The sequence below is a fragment of the Harpia harpyja genome, chromosome 19 (assembly GCF_026419915.1).
Source record: "Harpia harpyja isolate bHarHar1 chromosome 19, bHarHar1 primary haplotype, whole genome shotgun sequence".
In the NCBI taxonomy this organism is placed as follows: domain Eukaryota; kingdom Metazoa; phylum Chordata; class Aves; order Accipitriformes; family Accipitridae; genus Harpia; species Harpia harpyja.
The window spans coordinates 23,893,338-23,915,134 of record NC_068958.1 but is presented as its reverse complement, the minus strand read 5'-3'; the positions used below and the strand labels follow the sequence as shown (position 1 = coordinate 23,915,134).

The 21,797-nt window shown below is 40.8% G+C and overlaps 1 protein-coding gene across 2 annotated transcripts in view; it reads right to left on the bottom strand.

Annotated features, from left to right (window-relative positions):
- MAGI3 (membrane associated guanylate kinase, WW and PDZ domain containing 3) overlaps positions 1-21,797 on the bottom strand; it is a 75,154-nt gene that overhangs the window by 22,529 nt on the left and 30,828 nt on the right. For both annotated transcript variants that reach the window (XM_052815693.1, XM_052815694.1), the window contains exons 2-11: positions 14,352-14,468; positions 12,449-12,568; positions 10,038-10,247; positions 8,556-8,727; positions 7,618-7,697; positions 5,419-5,476; positions 4,340-4,434; positions 3,515-3,703; positions 1,440-2,048; positions 353-384 (exon numbers count right to left, since the gene is read on the bottom strand). In XM_052815693.1, coding sequence (XP_052671653.1) covers positions 353-384; positions 1,440-2,048; positions 3,515-3,703; positions 4,340-4,434; positions 5,419-5,476; positions 7,618-7,697; positions 8,556-8,727; positions 10,038-10,247; positions 12,449-12,568; positions 14,352-14,468 — 1,682 coding nt within the window. The remainder of the gene's footprint in view (positions 1-352; positions 385-1,439; positions 2,049-3,514; positions 3,704-4,339; positions 4,435-5,418; positions 5,477-7,617; positions 7,698-8,555; positions 8,728-10,037; positions 10,248-12,448; positions 12,569-14,351; positions 14,469-21,797) is intronic.

The following is a 21,797-nucleotide window of genomic DNA, read 5'->3' as shown; positions in this document are numbered from 1 at the left end:
TGCAGATTATCACAGGGACTAAAATCCAGAGGAGATGAGACTACAAAAGCAGGTCAAAGCATGCACAGATAGCAACTTCCAGTATAGTGCAAAAAAAGGAAATAATGATAGAACTTAAGTGGCAATGTCATATTTAAAATCATGACAAATCAACAATACATCCATTGTCATAAAAGATCTTTACTGCATTCTTGATTCTTCAGTAGTAAGAAGAGACACACCCATCACGCCATTAAACAACTCAAAGGAATCTTTTGTGTTAAGTAGACCATATTTATGAGTCTGTTTTGCAACCAAAAACCCCTGAATATTCTCCATCAGAAACAAATTTAAATACATCACTAATACTCACCCCTTTGGCAGTTTTAGTAGGTGAGGGTGGACCTGAAGAAAATACAATGTAGAAAGCAATTTCAATACTAGGTCACCAGAAGTTTGAACAGCATTAAGGCAATATAATCAGCTGCTCCTGGGTTAAAAATAACAACTGCTTATTCAGTCTTTTTTTTAAATTTCAAAATAAATGTTCACTTGACAAAAAACATCACTTCACAGACGTCTCAAATTAGAACTGCTAGCTGTACAACAATGAAAAATACCTATTTCTCTTTTTGCTAGACACTGGTCAACCAAATCACACATCAGTTCATTGGATACGGAGACTTTGTGAATTTGTCTAGAGGAATTTCACTTGCTACCGAAGAAATGTAATTATTTCCTTAGCTGATTAAAGAACAGTAGCATTTATACAGAAGAAGATCTGGAGATTTTTGCAAATGTCGGTGACTGTTTGCAGTGACACTCTCAGGGCTACAAGAGAAGCTTAAAGGGACACTAAGCAGCCACATGTTGCTTCATAATTCATTCAGCTCCTTCTGGCAAACGCACACTATCTACTGGTCAGCTTTTGGGGAGAAGACACATTCTGATCCATGACTGACAGTCAATGAAGATGTATAAATATGCAAATGCAAAAATGAGAATTTTTCTGGTATTTCCAGTGATCAGCTCCACCTCACTGCAGCTGTTTTTTTCTGTCTCCTGTAATCACCTGTCCATTACAGCTAACAGTTACTGGAATACATTTGTAAAGCCTCAGAGAACTCTGTCCATCATATGCTTTGTATTATGCTTGAGACCGCATTTTTGCTTTACCACTCCCTAGACACTTGGAAGAGACAGTGCATAAACATATCATAAAATTTTTTGGAAAAAAAAAAACCAAACCAAACAAACAAAAAAATCCCAACCAAAACCCTAGCAACACGCTCTCACCCCAAACACTCAGGGGTATAAATTAAACTTAGAACATAATGGCTCAGAGACATAATAAGCTGCTACATAGCTGTCAAGACTGGACACCATTTAGATATTGCACTAAAAGAGGACTTTTAAAAAGCATATAACCATATATGACAACTGTAAATTCACATACATACCTCCTCTTAAGATAAGCAGCGGCACCTCTGCTCCTACTGGAAACTGCTTCAGTACCTCCACTACCTGCAGATGTGTCAAGCTCTGTACGTTCTGATGGCAAATCTCCTTGATTACGTCCCCCTTCTGAAGGCCTTGGCACCACTGGCTGTCTAAAATCATTTTCACCTTCTGTCCTGTGGGACTGTCTGCGATGGCAAACCCGAAGCCTTTAGGACCTTTGACTAGCGGAATGGTGACCAGCTCTGGCTGAGAGCCTCCTGAAGATGCAAGAGAGATCCTCTGCTCAGTTGTATCCATGGAAGGGCCATTCAGACGACCATTGACCAACATAGGGCCCATTTTTCCATTCTGGTCCAACACAACTGTTCCTGCTATTAAATCTTGGCTGGTCACACAAACATCTCCTTTGGTCACAGGCGGTCCATTTATAATAGGCGTAGCTGTCACTATATCTACCACAGGGTCTTCATTGTCGTCAGGAAGAGGATAACCACGACACAAAGTCATGTTCACATACTGATTGACAGGAACTAGCTGAAACATCTGGACAACATCTGCATGGGTATGGCCAAGGACACAACTTCCATTTATGTCTACAATGACATCACCTGTTACAAAAGAAAGTTCAACAGTGTCAAAACCAGAAACGAAACCATCCACACCTGTCTTGTGTTCTGAGACTCAGAACAAAAGCCTAACTGGACGAAATCACTGTTCAGTCTCCAAAACTAATAATGAATGGTGGCTGGGCTATTACCTCTTGGCTATCTGTTGCCAAAAAGAAGGGATTTCCTCTTTGCATTTATTCTATTTCATCTCAGACACACAGTATGCTAAATATATAAAGTTTAATCTGCAGCAGATTTAAAAAAATGATACTCTACAGCCACAGGAGATGAAGTAGTGCACGCATACTACTGCACGCAGATGTCTCCTACTTTAATTCATATTGTACAGCATCCTAAACTCAATCCAGAATAAATCGGATTTTTTGGGGAGGGGGTCATATGTTTATTTTAGGACTGGCTGAACATAAGCTAGGATTGCACCCACACACGTTCCGTACTCTTACACTGTTGCCACACATGGCTAAGCATGTATTTTCAAAATGAAGTGGAAGTAGGCTTCAGATCCTGAAACCTTGTTTCATAATTTGCATCCTTTTGATCATGAAACTTTGCATGTGCAATACAATATTCCCAGCAAGCAAACGTCTTATCATTTAAATGCCTGGGCATCAGTAAAACAGTAACTCTCTTATTACATGAACTACAACAGGAATAGATATACATCTTTTCATTCAAACGTGTGTGTGCACCACAACACAATGCTGCAGGATCGTCTTCATTTTTACAGAGGAAAATGAATTGCATACAAACAAGTTCAAACAATAGGTCTGCAACAAAACAGGAAATTGTTTCATTTCGTAAGTAAACAGTATTATATCATCGAAAGCATGAACTCTTCTTACTCTTACCTGAAGAGTAAGAGACTTTACATGATATGTAAAGAACCATTTTGCCTTTTCTAGTATGTAAACCATATGTCACAGTAAGCTTATATGTAACTTAAATGTATAACATTGAAAAACATGCAATTCTTCATGGATTACAGGTATTCTCATCCCTCTTGTTTCCTCACTTGTCCAGTTCATATAACTTTGCTTGCTCATTCCTGCTGCAGGTTTTTTGCAATTTTAATATTTGGTGTTATGTTTTTTGGCAGCAACAAGGCAAAACAGACCAGGATTCAAACACACTATTTTTACTTTATGTATAGAGAAGAAACAAAAAAAACATTCTGTAAACAGCCATGAAGCCAAAAGTCTTTGCTAAAGCAGAACTACTGAAATCTTCAGAAGAGTCCTTAAAGTACATTTGTATCTAGAACGCTGCTTCTTTTCCTTTTCAGCCACTGCTCTGCACAGACCTTTCACAAATCTGAAAACTGTTTCATTTAGTGAGGTGTTCATATTCAGAGTCAGTGGATAGAGTCATCCAACCTCCTGTGCCTCAGAAGCTGCATTCTCTAAAAGCACCACAGGAAATGGAAGTTTAGAGAACTAGTACTTGACCTGGTGCAATTCTCCCATCTTGTGCAGCGGGTCCGTCTTTTAAGACATTCTTCACCTGGAGAAACTCATCAGGTCTGTCCCCTCCAATGATTGTAAAGCCAAATCCCATTGTACTTTTTTTCAGCGATGTCCGTATAAGTGCTCCTGTAAGCTGGGATGGATCTCTAGTGAAGACAGACTTCTCTGGTCCTATTGAATTATGGAATAGAGAGACGTGAAGGTAGGAAACAAGGGTTAGTTTTGGTAAGTTGGTTGGTTGGTTGTTTTTTAAGGTGTCATACAAGTTAATGATTTGTTTGGTTAACATTGGTTAACCTCTGCAGCACTGTTACGGAGTAAAGCAAGCAAGATACTGTTACACTCATTTCACAGCTCAGTTAAGTGAATGGAAAAGTTAGGAGTTTTTTCAAGACCATAGTACAGATTCCAACAGAGCTGGAACTAAAGCTCCCACCTATAATTCCCAGTATTACACTCTAACCCTTGAATACCAAGCTTAAAATAGATCAAAAGCATAAAAATTCAAGGTGTGGTTTTACCTGCATCTTCCAGCTGGCTCTTCTAACCCTGCATATATCAAAAAACTGCTTATGACAACCAGCTTCAGAATGATCGAAATTATTTTAAAGCAGTCTTAGGGTCTCAGTTCAATTTTAACATTAAAAAAAAAATCATTCAAAAAACACTGTGGATTTGGGAGGGCAACACCACAACGGCCAGCAAAAAGACAAGGCTAATGCCTTGATGAATTCCAAAATTGGTTACTTATGATGCATACTTGCAGATAAAGATATTAGTGACAAAGAACACAATATTCTGCGATACCTGATTTTGAAGGGCCAACATCAGTCTGTCCTAGATGTTTCTTTCTTTTGGCTTCCAATACTGGGTTTTCAAACTGAGTTTTCTGGTTAATATGACTGTAGACATACAAAAGGTAGGTCAGGATTTCAGCAGAATGCATTCTGCCTATTTCACAGAAAAGAGAACCACAAAAGATACATCTACAAATACTATTTTTTATTATCTCAGACAAATGCCGTGGAGGAATGAATGATAAACTATCATAATCAACACTGAAAGCATTTTTGTTCTTTCAACAACTTGATTTACTTTAAGAACCAACACAATTTTACTTCCTGTAATTATTAGGTAGAGTATACCTTCATTCCACTCTGCAAATTTTCAAAAGGTTGTAATAGTTTAGAACTGAGAAAACCTGCTTTTTCTGTTGACCCTATGTGTTGCTTCCATCTACCTATAATGTTTACAAACTCAGACATCACCTTTTTAATAGTAGACGCTAGAGTAGTACAGCAGAGTGGAAAAAAACCAGTAAGTTTGAGCAGAATTTAAACACCTGTGTTGGCTTTGCAAAGTCAAAAAATGTTAGCTTGCTCTCTGAAGCTAACATTTTCAACTCTCCTAATTTTCTTCTCCATGGTTAAAGAGAGATTTCATTTACTCTGACCTGAAGGAGATTCAAAAGAGCTCTTGCAGCAGTTCAGTAGTTATTTACTTGGCTCTTTGGAGACAGCAATGAGATACAAGTTATTTTTGCTCTTTTATAGTTATCAGGTGCCACTCTTAAATCGAGTGACCCCATTTTTGTTAAAGCTAAGAAAAATGACATCAGCTCATTCCCATTAATAAATTACTTTGGTTGCTACTTGTTTTCCCTCCCCAAATGAAATACAGTCCATTAAGTCAGTAAGGTCACACCATGGATCTTCTCACATGCCAGTGCTTCAGAAGTATGCACCATGTGTTCACTGTTATAGAACTGTTTCTGCTGGATATGTTTAACACTTACATTGCATTACAACCTATACATACTGCCTATCAAGTGCTTCATTATTTTCTGCTCAGTTTATAAATATGTCAAATTAATAATTAGCACTTACTCAACATAATATGTTCCGTATTGAGGGTCTTCTATTTTTTCCCATCCATAAGGAAGTTCTGCAATCAGAAAGAACAAAATTCTCCATTATAGTGGAAAACTATCTGCAAATATCAGAGTTCTTACGAACGAACGAGAGGACAGATTACAGACTCATGAAAAATATGAGGAAAATATAGGTCTTTTTTATTTCCCTTCATTTGTTTGAGGCTGGTCCTTCTGATGAAAGGATATCAGCCTGTTCCAGGGAATCTGAAGCCCTATAACTCTCACTCTTTGTTCCACTAGATGAGACGACTTGTATTCAACAAAATGACACCACTTTAAACATATAATAAACTTAAAGACGAGATACAAACTAACCTATTAAGAGGGGAAGAACCTATAAAGGGGAAGAAAAATACATTATTTAAAATTAATCTAATTATAAATTATTAATGTGATTTGATAGTTGTCGACTTTTAACTACACAATATATGGTCACACTGCTTCTGCCCCCAAATACACCACAAAAGACAGCTATCAATGCCTCGCAGTATCACATCCCAAGCCTGTAAAATCATACATCTCCATTCCTCTTGTACTTTCTGTTTAAGACCATCTAGCAGAAGTAACACCACCTTTATGTATTCTCTCAATAACATCAGGATATTTCACTGTCACATTCTGACAATGTTTCAGTTTTCAGTCAACCCGAGAAACCTTCAGTCAGAACTATCACAGCCATATGTGATGAGTATGAGAGCCCCCACCATTGTAGGCTATTTCACCCTGATGTTTACAATATAGTAAGACACCGCAAAACTAGCTAGCACTTGTTTAGGTCTGGCCGCATCAATTCAGGACAGACTGCCTGGCCTGCCAAGATGACAAAATGCAGTTTGTGCTGCTGCAGCCTGACTGCTCTTGCAGCCGCAGCAAGCTAGCTGACAGTGGCTCGGGCTTGGACTGCGTTGGACATCCCTACATTAGGGGTCTAAAATAAAAAAATTACGTTTTATATAGGTACTGAAAGTTACATGTGAAAAGCTCCTTTTTATGGCAAATTCAGAATCTGGTAAGATGGTGCCCCAGCAGCAGATCATTACTGACTGAAGGTGACAAGCAGTTAGCACAAAGGTCCAATTATTCTAGTTTTACTGTTCTAGTTATCTTGACCATGGAAATTTAAATATTATAATAATGGGTACAGTCAGGTAGCTAGACATTTTAAGGATAAAATTGCTATGTAGTCTTGTTTGAGGCTGCCCTAAGTTTGACAGTGACAGGAATTTTCCTAGCATATGACAGCATGTTACCAATTGTTAATACCAGCATCACTCCACAGGGTTTGACAAAAGACGCAGTGGGTCTAATTAATTTAAATGTTGTTCATTTGGGTATCCTGCATCTCTCTGTTTAAAGTGCTCTTTTTATCCTGTGGTGAGCTGCACGTATGTTTAATAAGCAGCAGTATGCGTCCATTGCTCCAGCTGGCTTCATTATGAATACATGGTTGTTAGGCTGTGCGATTTAGGAAGACGACAGGCTATTCTGAGTCTGCCTCAGCTTTTGTTATATGTCAGGCATTTGCCAATGACAGAGCTATTTGGTACTCTTTTCTAGCTGACTAAATTGCATGACTATGTAGGAAACGGTTGCAGGAATTGTCTGTGGGCCAGTCATGAACCTGACCTGTAAGTCTTGAAGCAACAGTGTGAAGAGTTGAAAGTAGTCAGGTTGTTCTCCCTACTTATGCATTCAAATATTATATCATGTCACATGCAATTGGTATCATTAGGAAGAGGTATTATGCTGTATCTTCTTTATTATTCCTATATTCTAACACTTATGGACCTTTTCCTCCTGCCATATTCCACCCGCACAACAATTTCCAGTGAGATCGTCAATAATGTATGCAGCTTTCTCCTTAGCAATGATAGTTACCAGAACAAAATATCTCATTCTCTTCTCAGGAATGCAGATAAACCCATGATTCAGTCAGATTCTACTGCTCCAGGGAAAATACACTATGGACTTCCCCAGTCTTATGTAAACACCTATTGCCACCAAACTAGGGACACTCAGCACTATACCACCTGTTCCAGAGCCACGTGTAGCAGGAAAAAGCTTCTACCACAGCGGTAATGGATTGTATCCAGCTGTGATAAACTCAGACATTTATCAGTCACAGGTAACACATGAATTCCAAACATCTCACCTCCATCTTCACAATCTTCAGGAGCTTTGGCCTTCTTACAGAGCCGCGGATCAAGCCACGTGGTTGTCTTGGTGTTATGACTGTGGAGCAGAACACATGCCATTAAAAGAAGAGAACTCCCTCAGACTGAAGAAACTTTGCTTTACTTTAACTTTTAAATATTTACCACCATAGGCAAACTGTAGCCTTTAGATAATATAACCTTTATTTGTGTCTCAGTCACATCATAAAATGCTAAAAAGAAAAGGCAACAATGATGCTTAGAGGTACCAGCACACTGGAGACTCTCCAGGACAGATGTGAAATGTTAGAGGTACAAACACTCTCCCCTGCCCCTGAGAGCTCATGTGGGAATAGCAGCTGTTTCTACCTGGAAGGAAAAAGTATTTTTAGCCTCTTCTTATGCTTAACTCTCAGTAAGGCTTCTGTTTCATTTTTGCCTTAGAATTCATAAATGAGGCTGTTTCACATGTGCACATATGAGCTACTTTCCTACCCTGTGCTTTAATCTGTGCTATTTGTATTTTTAAGCATGCATTCCCAGCCAAGGAACACAAGCAGTGAAGAAAGAATAAACAAGTTCTTGGATTTCACAGAAATTTGACATAGTGAAGGTTTAAATGATGTTATACCTCACTTAGCAATACCCACCCAGCTTTGTATTTTGTGAGATACAAAACTCATATTACAAACAAACTGACTTTACATGTGGAACCATAAGGCTTTCCTGTCTGATGGCAATCGTACAAGTATGCAACACAGATGACTATCAGTAAGGAACATAACAGTAGGAACAGATTAAATGTCATAGAGAAATAGGAGCGGTAAGAGCAGAAGGAGAGGTGTAAGAGCAGCAGGCAGCTTCCTAGACTGCAGCCCATCAGCATTTCTCCCCTCCGAAGGGCATACCAACCCCTGACAGGTGTCAGTCTACTCACTCAATGAAGTAGATCATGCCAGTGTCAGTGTAGGCCATCTCCCAGTTCTTAGGCAGTGGTTCCAGAGTTTCATCCCTTGACAAGTAATTTCTGAAGTCCATGGAGCTGCTTGTCTGGTTGTAGCTGGGAACAGGTTTCATCCAGTCAGGAGAATCTGAATGTTTTTCTTTTTCTGCAGTTGTTCAGGGAAAGTGTTACTATTTGTCAGATGTTTATGTTGTTTCTCACAAAGAACCACCCTCTTAATCTGGCTATGAGTGGATGTCAAACACGTCCCTGCACGTGATGTGCATTTTTCCACTTCTTTTTTTTTCAGCTGTGAACTTTGAAAAGCTGACACGAAAACACTGAACTCTGCTCTTCCCCTGCCAAACAGAATTAGCCTTGTATTATGTGTCTGACCCTACCCTGAAAAATCAACGCTGGCAGAAATCAAAGTTCACTACACTTTCTTGCCGTTCCTACATAAAGAACAGTGTTTGTAATGCCAGCAAAAAAACCCCTGAATCCTACCAATATTCCTCAAAGCACCAGAGTAAAATGTAGAGAAGACCCAAACTGTCAATAAAACAAACACCACTCTCCCTCAAGCCACAAGAAGAAAATGCTCCCAAAAACCCCTGCAGAAAACTTCAAATGCAAGCCTCCACCCTTCAGTCCCAAGGTTATGCTCGGTATCCTCCATCACATGACGACGTCCATGACCTTCACCTAACAACCAGCCCGGCCACCGGGCCGCTCTGTGCTGCGGTGTTGCCAGCCCTGAAGCTTGCAAGATTAGGTCAGGTCTGGTCAATATAAGTCTGTCTTAAACAGTCACACAGAGGATCATCTGCAAATGCAATGTGACAGTTTCTCTCCACCACCAGTTCTTCCCCCTCGAGATGAGTAACCATGACAGCGAAAGAAAGAGGGCATCCTGCCAATCTTTGAAAGGTCCGACTGGACACTGGTGCAGTCTCAACGCACTCTGCTTTATTCCTCTCCATAAACTCCCCTTCAGGCACTTTCACGTTGTGCAATAGTTCCCTTAACCAAAATCATGTGAAAATTTTACAGTATGAGCTAGTGTTGCCCCTTAAACCAATCGCTTCACTAAAATCTCCTGCATACAAATTCAGTAATCTCCTCAAAATTAAACAATAACATTTACAGGGTATGAATTATACTCTGCAAAGGATTCCACGATTTGAAGAGTGGATAAATTTTTCCTTCCTCCTCATGCAACTGGCCAATACCCAGCACTACATGTTCTCTACTGAGCAGTGCATTTTATGATGCAATTGCACATCTGGCTGGGAGAACAGCTGTTTCTTTTTAAAAGATAATTTCAAAATCAAGTAAAAACACCAGTCTGAATAGAAAAACGCCTTCAAACTTTACCAAAACTAAGGAAGCGGTTCAAGCAAGCATGAATGTTTTTTGTATACTTCTTATCCATTCATACAATACTTCAGGGAATTTCTCCCCTTGTCAACCAACCTATCCCTCCGCTGCCGTTAACTGCTTCCTTTTCCTCCTCTTCCTCCTCTTCAGGGAGAGAACTGTCCATCCTTTGCATTTTGCTGACAGATGTGGTTCTTTTCCTCTGTGATTCGGTATCAAAATCATTGTCAAAAAGAACTTGATCCACTGGATCAGGCTGAAAGGGGCTGGGCTCTGCTGGAGGCTTCGGAGTACCATAAAAATTACCTGACAATGAGACAGAAATCAAGATCGCTAAAGCACTGATACGTGCTGGAAGTACTGGCAGTGAACGTTTTATTGCCCATGTGAAGTGTTTTTGGCGAAAGACCTGAACTGTAACTTAATTTCTTAAAGAAGACATCAGCAGTATCAAAAACCATTCAACAGTCAAAACCTATTTATTCCTACATTGTCTTTTTGCCAATGATGCTATTGGACATCAGAAAACCAATAGATTTAATTCAAAATTTCTATCCTTCCACATGTTTTCAAAGAAAAAGACAGATTTGTTACTTTGCCTGGAATTCACTAATGCTCCATAAAGAGACTTGGGGAACAGTCTGAGAGAAGCAAAACAGTGAAAATCAATTGTTCTTACTCTATATACTGATTAACTGATTAACAGAGTAATATGCAGCAACAGAAACACACTAAAGTCAAAAAGCAAATTAATTTTGTGCAGAAACAAAGTATCTATTTACACAAAACCAGTTACAAATAATTGCTTTTAAAGTTACAATCCTACAATTTTCTACTGACAATACGCTTGCTAAACAAAGCTGCTAATATAGCTTCATCTAAAAATGATTTGTACTTGAGAAAAATGAACAGATTTTTACTTCATTATTTAAGTCTAAAACACAAAGACTAGGAATCATCTGTTGTTTTCTGGAAAAGAATTTCAGCAATTGACCTCTCTCCTGACTGCTCATATGATTTTTATTAGGGAATTGAGCACACAGCAGGAGAACTTCCCAGAATTCCTGCTGGGGTAGCTTTTGGTGGCTGGATATGGTTTTGACCATGTAAAAAAAATAAATAAGAAACCCTTCTGAAAATATCAGTGAGGGTGAGGCTCAAAGTGGTGACAGCCAGATAAAGAGGTGCTAAGGGTGGGGGAGGAAGTGCTAGTTTAGTCTAAATTTGCTTAGGAGATTTCCAGACAGGACCATGTTAACAGACAATACGAGACATGTAAACAAGGAGGTACAGAGCCTTTCACAGAATTTTCTACTTTTTTTTTTTTTTTTTTTTGAGGCAGGGGGGAAATCAATCAAAAACACTTAAGTGCCAGTAAACCACCACCTACCATATAGAAGTCCTCTAGATGCATGCTTAAAGTTGCTTTAATCAAATATATGTTAAACATATGTAAAAATCAGGCAGGTTTATGATCTGGTAAATTCTGTTGAACATCAATGAAAGCTGCACATGCTCAGCATTTCTGAAAATTTGGTTGTAATTTGGTTGCCTTCAAGTACAACTATGTATTTGAAGAAAAATCTAGCCAGATCATATTTCAGGTTTTATAAACTTGGATACAAAAAGCAAGGTGAGATGTTTGCAATTTTTTCTGTTCACAGTGTCAAGAGGTAAGTCATTCAATAGTAAAAAGCAGCAGAAACCAGGCAATCATTACTTGAAACTCATCTGCAACCAGGCACACTCCACAGGAGTGCAAGACATCCCAGGGCTGAGCCAGTCAAACTGGTCTCTCCTCCCTCCCACTTTAAACAAAAGGGGGGGTTCAGTCCATCCCCCCACCCCAGAGTACAGGGATGTGAGGAAGTTATCTCTGACTGCCATCAAACCCTTTAAAACTAACCAAAGCAAAGCAAAAGCCCATCACACAATGGCACCTCCATGACTCCTCTGGATAACCAGTTCCTGACGGTTCACTACCTTCATTACAATGTTTTTCCCCATCACATTTAACAAAACCAACTTTGCTACAGATTTGGACAATCTGGTCTAGCACTGTTCAATTTTTCATTGCAAAATACTTGGTTTTTACCCTGTTGTATCAGAATTGCCCTTGCCTCCTGTCCTTTTGATGTGCACTTCTGAGAAGAACATGGCTCTGTTCTCAAAGGTTTAAACAAAATTGACTGAATTCTGTTAAAACAAAATTGTACCAAGCATAGACAAACATTTTCAGAATGCTTCCTCAAAAATGCAATAGGGAAAATAATCAGATGGCATTAAGACTGGTTGAAAGGAAAACCTGTGATTTAGTAGAGAGCTTTAAAAAAAGACCACTACTCCTCTTCAGTCTAAAAATAGACTTAATATTGCCAGTCTACTAGTGTAATGACCACCAATGGCCGGGAAAAGTGGCACCTCCTGGGTATAAGGAGCTACACTTAGACCAAGATACTGGACATGAGTACTGGGTATCCCCATTCCATTAAACTTCATCAACATACCATCATATGTTCCACTTTCTAGCAAGGCTCCACTTTCTTCCAGTGCTTTAAACTGCTCAACAGGAATGAAATTATAGTCTACCCCAGGGACCTCCCCATCTCTGGGAGCCCTTGTAGTGCCTGAAAAGACAGAGAAAACACTCTTGTAAGATACTTAAGTGCTGCCTGCTATACAATTCAGTAAAAACAATATATTTTTGAATCTTTATGCAATGATGATGTCACTCCAGTAAGATAAGAGTTAGAACACTGGTGAGCAAGTGAACAATAACGTATAAAAACTAGGCCGATAAATTACATAGGTACGACAGTTGTATTGAGGAAGGAGGAGAAAAAAGGCTGGGCGAGGTAATTAGAGAGAATTCTTTCTTATGCTCAGTGAACCAAAAACTACTTCTATGGAAGCTGATGACACCTGGGCCAGGCAGTTGCAGTCTGTGATTCTGGGGGGCTGTTTAACAGCTGTGGTATTTTAACACAGCTATAAAGGTGCTTCACGTCTCCATTGTTTCCACCAGTATCAACTCACTAATTTGCAATGAGGTCAGCATGACTAAGCACATTTGATTTTTGAGCCACCAAATCCATAACTGGGCACAGAAACTATTTTCTAACCTTACAATTCAGAGCGTAATTCAGCTATACTCCAAACCCTGGCTGTAGGTAAGCTTTTTCAAAGTAATCAGTAAATTGCTGTGTTAATGCAGAAGTTCTCAAAGTGTTATGTCTATAAATATGGGTCTCCCATAGTTATAATAGCTTAATTAAAGCTCTCCTGGAAAGGACTCCACTGATTCATTACTGCCCATAACCTAATAGCATTTTAAAGGCATATGTCAGTTTTTTCAGGTAGCAGCATGAACAAGAGCTGCTAGTAAATAAACTGCATTTCACTATTAGTATCCTTTAAGAAAGTCACAAACTTTTGGGCACGGTAGTTACAAAAATGTTACTTGACAAACTTGTAAGTTTTTAGCGCAATGAATATTTAAATACAGTCGGTGATGAGCCTTTTTAATCCATGAACCTTTGAGACAAGGTAAAGGATGATCTTGTGATAATTAAGAAATAAAATGGCACAGAAGGGTGAGAAGCAACGACAGGGTATTTGGCAGCTGTAAGAGCGTCCTGTACCTTGAACAGTGCTTTCTATAAATGTCCACTCATGTGAGCAGTAACCTTTAGGCACCTCGCTAAAGGCAAGTTAACACTTGCGTCAATTGGACCAAAAGATGCTAGCAGATGCTCAAGAGCAGAAGGGCTGGCATAACTGATGAGACAGGTCCATCCAGATTCTCTCACTAATTAATTCTTGCTGTGACACTAAAGTTTGTCCATGCGCTGTTCCTTCCTCCTCTTCTTGTGCCACAGATTCACTCTCCCTCCTGCCACCACCTCCTTGTATGGTCTTCTCAAGATGAGCGAACAACAGTTCCCCTGCACCTTCTGCCATTGCAACCCTCCTGCAACTCTCCTTCCAGCTGTGCTACTCTGCCTAATTCACATGACCCTCTCAAGGTCTCAGTTTCCTCTTTCTGCAATACATTGACAAAAATCAGGACGTGTTTGCACTGCTTGATCATGCTGAGGAAGATTTATTTCCCATGGCAGCTGTGGTTATTCTAACAACAACAACTGAACAACTTCCGAAGGGTAAAACACAGATAATACTAAAACACTCTGAGCTATGAATTCTGAAGTTTTTGCTGTTTTGTCAGTCCATATTGGCTGTACCTTTTCATTGCAACTTAAGATACGAAACTATTCTAGCAAAGTCATTTACAGAAGTTCCTGATGCAAGGTAAAACTATAAACCAGATTAAGAGTGAAGGCATTCAAAGCTCTCAAATTATGTGACGGTTAGCAGGAACAGATCAAATGAGGCTGATCTTTACATACTTACAAGGGATGGTTCTCAAGTAGAGATTGTCTCTGATCACTTGCTGGAGTTTATGGTCTATCGAGCCCTTCTGGAACTGAAGGCTCAAGTAGTGGCGCAAGTCTTTGTTGATAACTTTTCCTTAAAGAACAACAAGCAAGAATAACTTGTAAAAATTAAGCAGGATCTCACAACAAGAACAGCATTTCACTGCTATAAACATTTCAAAAAAAGAAAGCAGCAGAAAGAGTTGGATTGTTCTAAATGCAATGACCTGAGTGGAAAAGCCATTCTACACTACCAAAGCCTGACTCTCTGCTGCTGTAAATTGGCACGGTGATTTTAAGCACAGCTGAGCAACAACCATCCAACCTCAGTGTCTCCCAAGCAAGACGGTGACAATATTCTGGAATTGTTTGGACATCAATAAGAAGTATTAAAATACAAAATCTATTACCAAAATTAAAAGTCTCTATAGCCAGGAAACTGCTTCAAAATATAGTAAGAATACTTTCTATTCAATTTACACCTACTGGCCAGGCACCTGAACTCAGTATTTTGTCACATGGGAATCTGCATTCTTGATGTTATAAAAAAAGAAATATTTTCTTTTTAAAAACACTACATTATAGGAAAGAGTTTTTTTACAATTATTCCTTTGCAATACTTCTGTCAGGCATCGTTAGCGAATCTGTCATATCACTAGATAACCACGGCCCCTTCAGCACACAAATAACTGATCTCTTGTACTAGCGCTTCATCCTTCTGACAGAAGGGTACAAACCAATCTTTTGTACCCTGTCATCTTCCCAGAAAGCACATTAAATAGGGTTCAGTGACCTTGATAAATTTAAGTTACGTACTACAGCAGAACAGTCGGGGCTTTAGGGAAAAAGACTCAAGTCTTTGTCTTCAATACCCAACCTAGGAGATGGCCAGTAGCAGGCATATGCTGGTGTATCACAACAGTGGGAACAAAAGCTGGAACAGACAACTGCTCCTTTTAAATTATGTCAGCAACAAGTTACAAATGTATAAACCTGCCATAGGAGTGATTCTGACAGGAGCCTCTGAAGCCTGCTAAGACCAGCTGCTGAAGAGACTACCTCAAAAGGCCCGAGAATGAAACGGGGCACAGACCCACATCAGCCTTAATACAAAGCTCACCTACACCTTAAACTGAGATTACTGTACTTACATAACGTGTCAAATTTGGAAAAAACCCAACAAACCAAAACCCAAAAAACCCTTCCACCACTAACAAAGTTTTCCCAACCATGTGTCACTGCTGCAAAGTCAGTTGCATGTTTTGGTTTTGGCAAGTTTGCACTTTCCCTTCCCTTTTTGCCAAGTTAAGGGCAGATACACACCTTATACTTCTCTCTCAAACATTAACTCAGCTACCACCATTCACTAACAGCAAACCATGTTTCAATTTGCACCCTCTTCCCTCTGCTGGAAAGTATTTAAAAGCAAAACCAAGATTACCTATCAGCCCTCTCTTCATAGAGGTTTGTGCTGTCCATAAATTAACCAAAACCCAAACAAAACCACCCTAAGCCCCCAAGCAAAGAAAAGCCCACCACACACCCACACATGCCCCCAGGAACACAGGCAGCACACCTCCTGCTTAACAGGAGCCCGGAGCTTCAAATGAAGTCCATTTCTCACCCTCCTTTAACACTGTCATTTATTTAAAAATTATGCCCAGAAACACAAAAAGCATTCTACAGCATTGAGATGACACCGCAGTACAGTCCTCACTGCTTTCCAGGAGTTATACAAACGGTACGGCAATTCCCACTAACATGGGTGGGGTGAGCAGCACCCCCCGGCCCCCGGACTCCTTCCCAAACACGAAACTCGCAGTAACTCTGCAGCTCCCCGGGGTCTGACGCTCTCTGTTGTTATGACAGCAAGCCCCCAGCTCAATTCCCTCTTTTGCCATCATGAGCTGTTCTTTATAAAACTTTGGATTTGCTTCCTGCAGCATAATGAGCAAAACATGCCACAGAAAATAAAAACAAATGGTGTAATCTCCAGCAAGAAAAATATTTTCCATTTGTTACTACAAATCACTTTATTATTTGTAGACAAGATGGTTTCTCAACATTAAAAAATGTTTTACCACTAAAATGGTCCATCCATCTCCGTGTCAAAGCCAGATCTATAGCACTGCACTTTAACAACACAAGCATATTTCACTTAGGCAGATCAATACACACATATTTCACTCAGGCAGATGAATCTGGTTGTTAGCTATGTTCCGAGCGCTGCACATCAGACAAAACTCGGCAAGAGGTAAAAATCTGTACTGGATGTAGAATTAGAGATAGAGACTTTATTCACTGATCTTACCCTCTTCATGGTTTAAAATTTAAAAGCTCATAAACCCTTTTCAATAAGTATCAACTCAGTCCAAAAAAAAAAAAAAAAAAAAAAGTAAAACCAAAGCTGCTGCTAAGGATATGCCAACACTGAGGGGTTAATCTTAACATTAAAACCTTGAAGACTGGACTATACTCTGAGACCAAGATGACTAAATTGAAGATTGAAAGGATTGCCTGGGGAAAACAGAAGAAAGTCAAACAAAACAGCAGGCAGAGAGAAAATGACAGAAAGTCACATAGAGAATGGTGTGCATTGGAAAGCAGAAAAATAAAGTAATAGTAAGGATGCTTTAGGCAACCTCCAGAGCTTGTTCTTATGCAAAAGCCAGATATTTCCTCCTTCAGGAGCTGAACATGCTCCCTTACATTGTTTCACGCAGGCTTTTAGGAGAACTTCATGTATCAGGCTCTCCAAAATGACCTAATAAATGTCGGGTTGGTGTTTGTTTTGCTGCTGAGCTGTCTCTGAAGGACGACACACACAACACAGGGACCGGTCAAGAGGAATAATGTATTTTATACCATTCGGGTTCTGCAAGATGAACAGGCACAAGCCTCTTGTTTTCAGTTTTAATTTAAATTAACCACAAAGAATGAGGATATGCACACTGCAGTTCAGTAAAGAAAACTAAGTGACTGCAGAAGAAAAAAAGCCTTGAGTACCACTGCAGCAAAATACAGCGCTGTGAAGGACAGAGGCAAGAGTGAGTGACAGAGACATTGCAAAAAACGGGGGTAGTGGCTTTCATCTCTCATCACACCATAAACTGCAACAGTAAAGTTGCCTTTGCTGCTGTACCTAAGCAGGACAAAGATAGCTATTTATACACGCAACCTGTCATGGAACTGCTAAAGTATATGCATTGCAATTGCAAACAGATGAGTATTGCCATGGTACTACTAGAATTCAACACAAAGGCGGCTGTTTCTAAATTAGCAATATTGGTGAAACAGCAAAGCTCAAAGTTTAAACATGCAAATAAATTTTAAAGAATTCAATCTGTGAAGATTTTATGCTGCTGCCCAATAATAAGTCACAGCAAAATAATGTCACAAGTACGTCTGGCTAATGCTGCTAGTACATGGAGTCCATCTGCAACATCCCCCACAAATCACTCTGAAGACCATGCGGAAATTCTCCATTTCATTTTGATGCACATTTTAGGCAGGCAGACATAGGTGGCAACTTTCTAGAGGCACAGCACATCTTATTCACTGCACTATGTGGGGAGCTATATTCTGAAGTTTCCATGCCAACAACTCCTAGAGACAGTGGCATCTATATGCTAATAAGGAGCTGCGATGCTGACGGGCAAATGAATGACTACACAGCGTTCTTCTTTCAAACTTTTCAAAAAATACTTCACTGTTAATTATAAAAGCAATTTTTCAAAGTAGCAGTTTATTAAGAGCATACTACTTTCCTATTAAACTATATAATTCATTACTAGGGCTTACACTTTCACTGTAGCCTTTAGCACAAAACATGTTTTAAGGGACCAGCTGTGAAAATGGAATTGCACTCCCTCGATATAGAATCATAGAACGGTTGGGGTCGGAAGGGACCTTAAAGCCCATCTCGTTCCAACCCCCCTGCCGTGGGCAGGCACACCTTCCTCCGCTAGACCCGGCTGCTCAAAGCCCCATCCCACGCGGCCTTGAACACTTCAGGGATGGGGCAGTACTCGTTCTCGAGTAAATTTTTAAAAAGCCTGTCCGCAGTCCCGGTGTGTTCCACTGGAGAACCGAAGGGTGAAAAAACCCTCAAAAGCTCACAGCAGGCAGGGCGGCAGCCAAGGCCTTTGCCCAGGGGGGTGTCCCCGGCGGGGGACCGGGGCTGGGGCAGGACAGGGGCAAGGCTGGGGGGCTCGGGGGGGACGGGGGCGACGGGGAACGGGCCCCGCTCCCCCGCGCCGGCCGGTCTCCGAGCCGGCGCGGCCCCTGAGCGGTCGGGCAGGGCAGCGGCGAGGAGCCGGTGCCGCGGCAGTCTGCCGCCCCCTCCCGGCGCCGCCGGGCCCCGGGCCCGGCCCGCCCCGCCGCCAGCAGAGCCGGGGAGAGGCGCCGGGCCGGAGCGGGCCGCGATGCAGATGGGCCTGGGGAGTTTGAACCGCGCTCCCAAATTCCTGTCACCCGACGGCCCGCTCTCCCCGGACGCCCTCGGCCCTACTGCACACAGGGCTGCTGAAGCGTGAAAGAAGGAAAAAAGCACAGATGAGGTGCTGCTACGCAATTTTGTTTTCTCGATGGAAACAAAGCAGAGGACAAGCGTAAACAGAATTTCATCACGTACATTCAGAGTTTCACAAGTGTAAACAGAACTCCATACCCTCCAAGGTTACACTCGGCTGGGTGATGTGTTACATAAGCCGCAGTTGCAAAAGGCAACCCAGAATGTGAAAATGCCACGTGAAACACACATTAAGGGCTAATAAGACAGCTAAATGGCTTTGCTCAAAAGTGGCTAACTAAAACAGGAATTATCGGGGTTGATCAAGTGGAAAACAGTTACTGTTTAATTAAAACTAGGCTAGCAATACATAAAGTAAGATTAAGCGATCTGTGATGTGACTAAGCAAAAGCTGTTTAAAGAAACGTTCAGCTACACAAAGCAGATACGTTGCATTAAGAAACCAAAGTTGTAATTAGTGTGCAACACATTAACTTTATGATATTCCTCAGCAACTACTCATATATGATAATTTAACACAAGTTACAGATCCAAACGCATGCATTCACTGAACACAAATTCTTTTTAAAAGGATGCAAGAGAATCACCGTATTCACAGAAAAGATAGAAGAGCCTAGCAAGTGACACAGCTTCCAGTACTTGCACTGTGATGCTGCCCACCTAACAAATACACACCTACATTCCCAGTATAAGAAACACGTGGGAGGTTCAAATTATTTCAATTAAATTAGAAAGAGACAGCAACATTTTGAGAATGTCTGACGCAGTCAGCAGGTGTGGTTTTCCTCAGCTTGTGGGGCAGAAACATCGATGGATTACTATGCAAAAGTCTGCTTTTCTTTCACAGAAGAAAAGGGGCCAGCAGCCCTGGGACCGCCGAGGATGGCTGAGACTGACAGCACTGCTCGACAGCTCGTGTTCCCGTGCTACAGCCCACCGAGGGCTCGGTGGACATGCTCCCACTCAACACTTCCCTGTCCCTCTTCCAGGTAACACATGCAAGAACCTACGTTTGGGGTCTGACTGTTACAGAGAGTAGCTCCCCAGGAAAATTCAGGCCGTAGGTTGAGATGACAACCACATATGGGCCAGCAATCTGCCTGGAAACAGAGATCCTGGTCCCGTTATCCACCGATCTCCACTCAAGGTAACTTCTGCTCATTCACTAGGTAACTGCTGCTTCTTCAAAGAGCAATCAAGCTCACTGTCAGGTGAAGCATTACTTTCTAAGAGATAAGGAGTAAGAAAATCACTGTGTTCAGGCCACAGGGCTCAATAAGCACCTACATGCCATCTGGTGATTACCAGCTGCTTTGGAGTTAAGTCACTGCAAGGATGTTCAAAAGACCAAAAGCAGATAATCATCTCAGGAATGTGACATGTATGCTTCTGTCGTTTGCCTTTTAATGAGACTCAAACAGCAGTAGGTCCACACTGCTCCGCTCCCAAAGTCTAAATTAATCACGTCTTTTGATTGCCAGATCCGACATCAGAAAAGGCCAACCGTTGACTAATTCAGCAGAGATTCTCCAAAGGGCCATAGTGGGCAGGTCTCTGGCTCAAATATTGTAAGGGCATCTTGATTTGCTGTATCACTGGTAGGTAGCGACATTTGTCCAAAAACGGCAATCTGTCACAAGACATAGATTTTTCCCCTGACAATGAACAGAACAGACGAGGTAAAGAATGAAACTTGATTTCCCAGAACAAACCATGGGAGAAGAGCCAAATACCTTAGAAACTTATTTTTGGATGCGAAACACGAATGATGTATTTTACAAAGACAAAATACCCCCCCCGCCCCCTTTAGATTATTAAAGGGCATAAAAAAAGAGCAAAAATATATTTTAATCTGTTCTGGCCACACCGACAGACTTCTCACCTTCTCCCTCAACCCAGGATCATTTGTAGAGATTTGGGTTGAGAGTAGACCAACAAACATCAAGAACCAAACTCTTCTGAAATTACCAACGCTGTTATCAGCAGAAGGAGAATCAGGAAATGTCTTGGGAAAGTTGCTTCGTGAGAGAATGGAAAGTCCTGAGGAGAAGGTGATGAGCACAGACAAAACTGAACTGAACTATTTGGGAATACAGATAGGTATCAAAGGAGGTATTATGATTCAGAATAATGCTGTAAGGAGAAAATATTTTTAATATATATTTTTTGTATTCCTCGGTAAGAGGTCTTACAAAAGCTTTCAAATATTCATTAACAGACTCTCACTAAAGCTTGCTGGGCTGTGCGAATTTCCCTCTACTAAATGTCTTCAGTCAATTTATTCTCTGCAGACAGGGACAGCAAAGATATTTTTATTAAGCCATGCTGCACTCAGCAAGCTACACGAGTGTTCCCCCAAAAAATCTTAGATAACATGAAACTCTGCAGACTAGAGCCACTGGCACAGGGTTAGCATCAGCTGTGACACGACTGTGGGAACAGCAGAGACAGCCCAGGTTTAGGTGATGAACGTACACCGATGAGCAAGAGGCTCAGGAACAAGTGGAGCGAGCATGGAAAGGAGAGAGGGGCAGAGATGCAGCCTCGCATGGCATCTGTGTGGGGAAAATCCAAATCAGTCTCGTTGTGCAGTTCTGGAAGTTATTTCAGCATCTGGAGAAAACATGTTATAACAAAGGAAAAAAAAGTATTTGAGAAATTATCAAAACTTTCAGGCAAAGGACAATTCGAGAGAAGTCCTTTACACTGTTCTTCCTTTGTGATGAGCTTTTGTACACAGCCCTGCCAAGCACATCCCAGCCTTCTGAAAGCTTGAAGAGACTGCTATCCATTTGCTTTATTTTACCATGTTTTTTAATTGCATCACATAAAGGTATTTAGGAAACACTAGCCATATGAAAATCATTACCCTCCTGCGTGCCAATGTCCTAC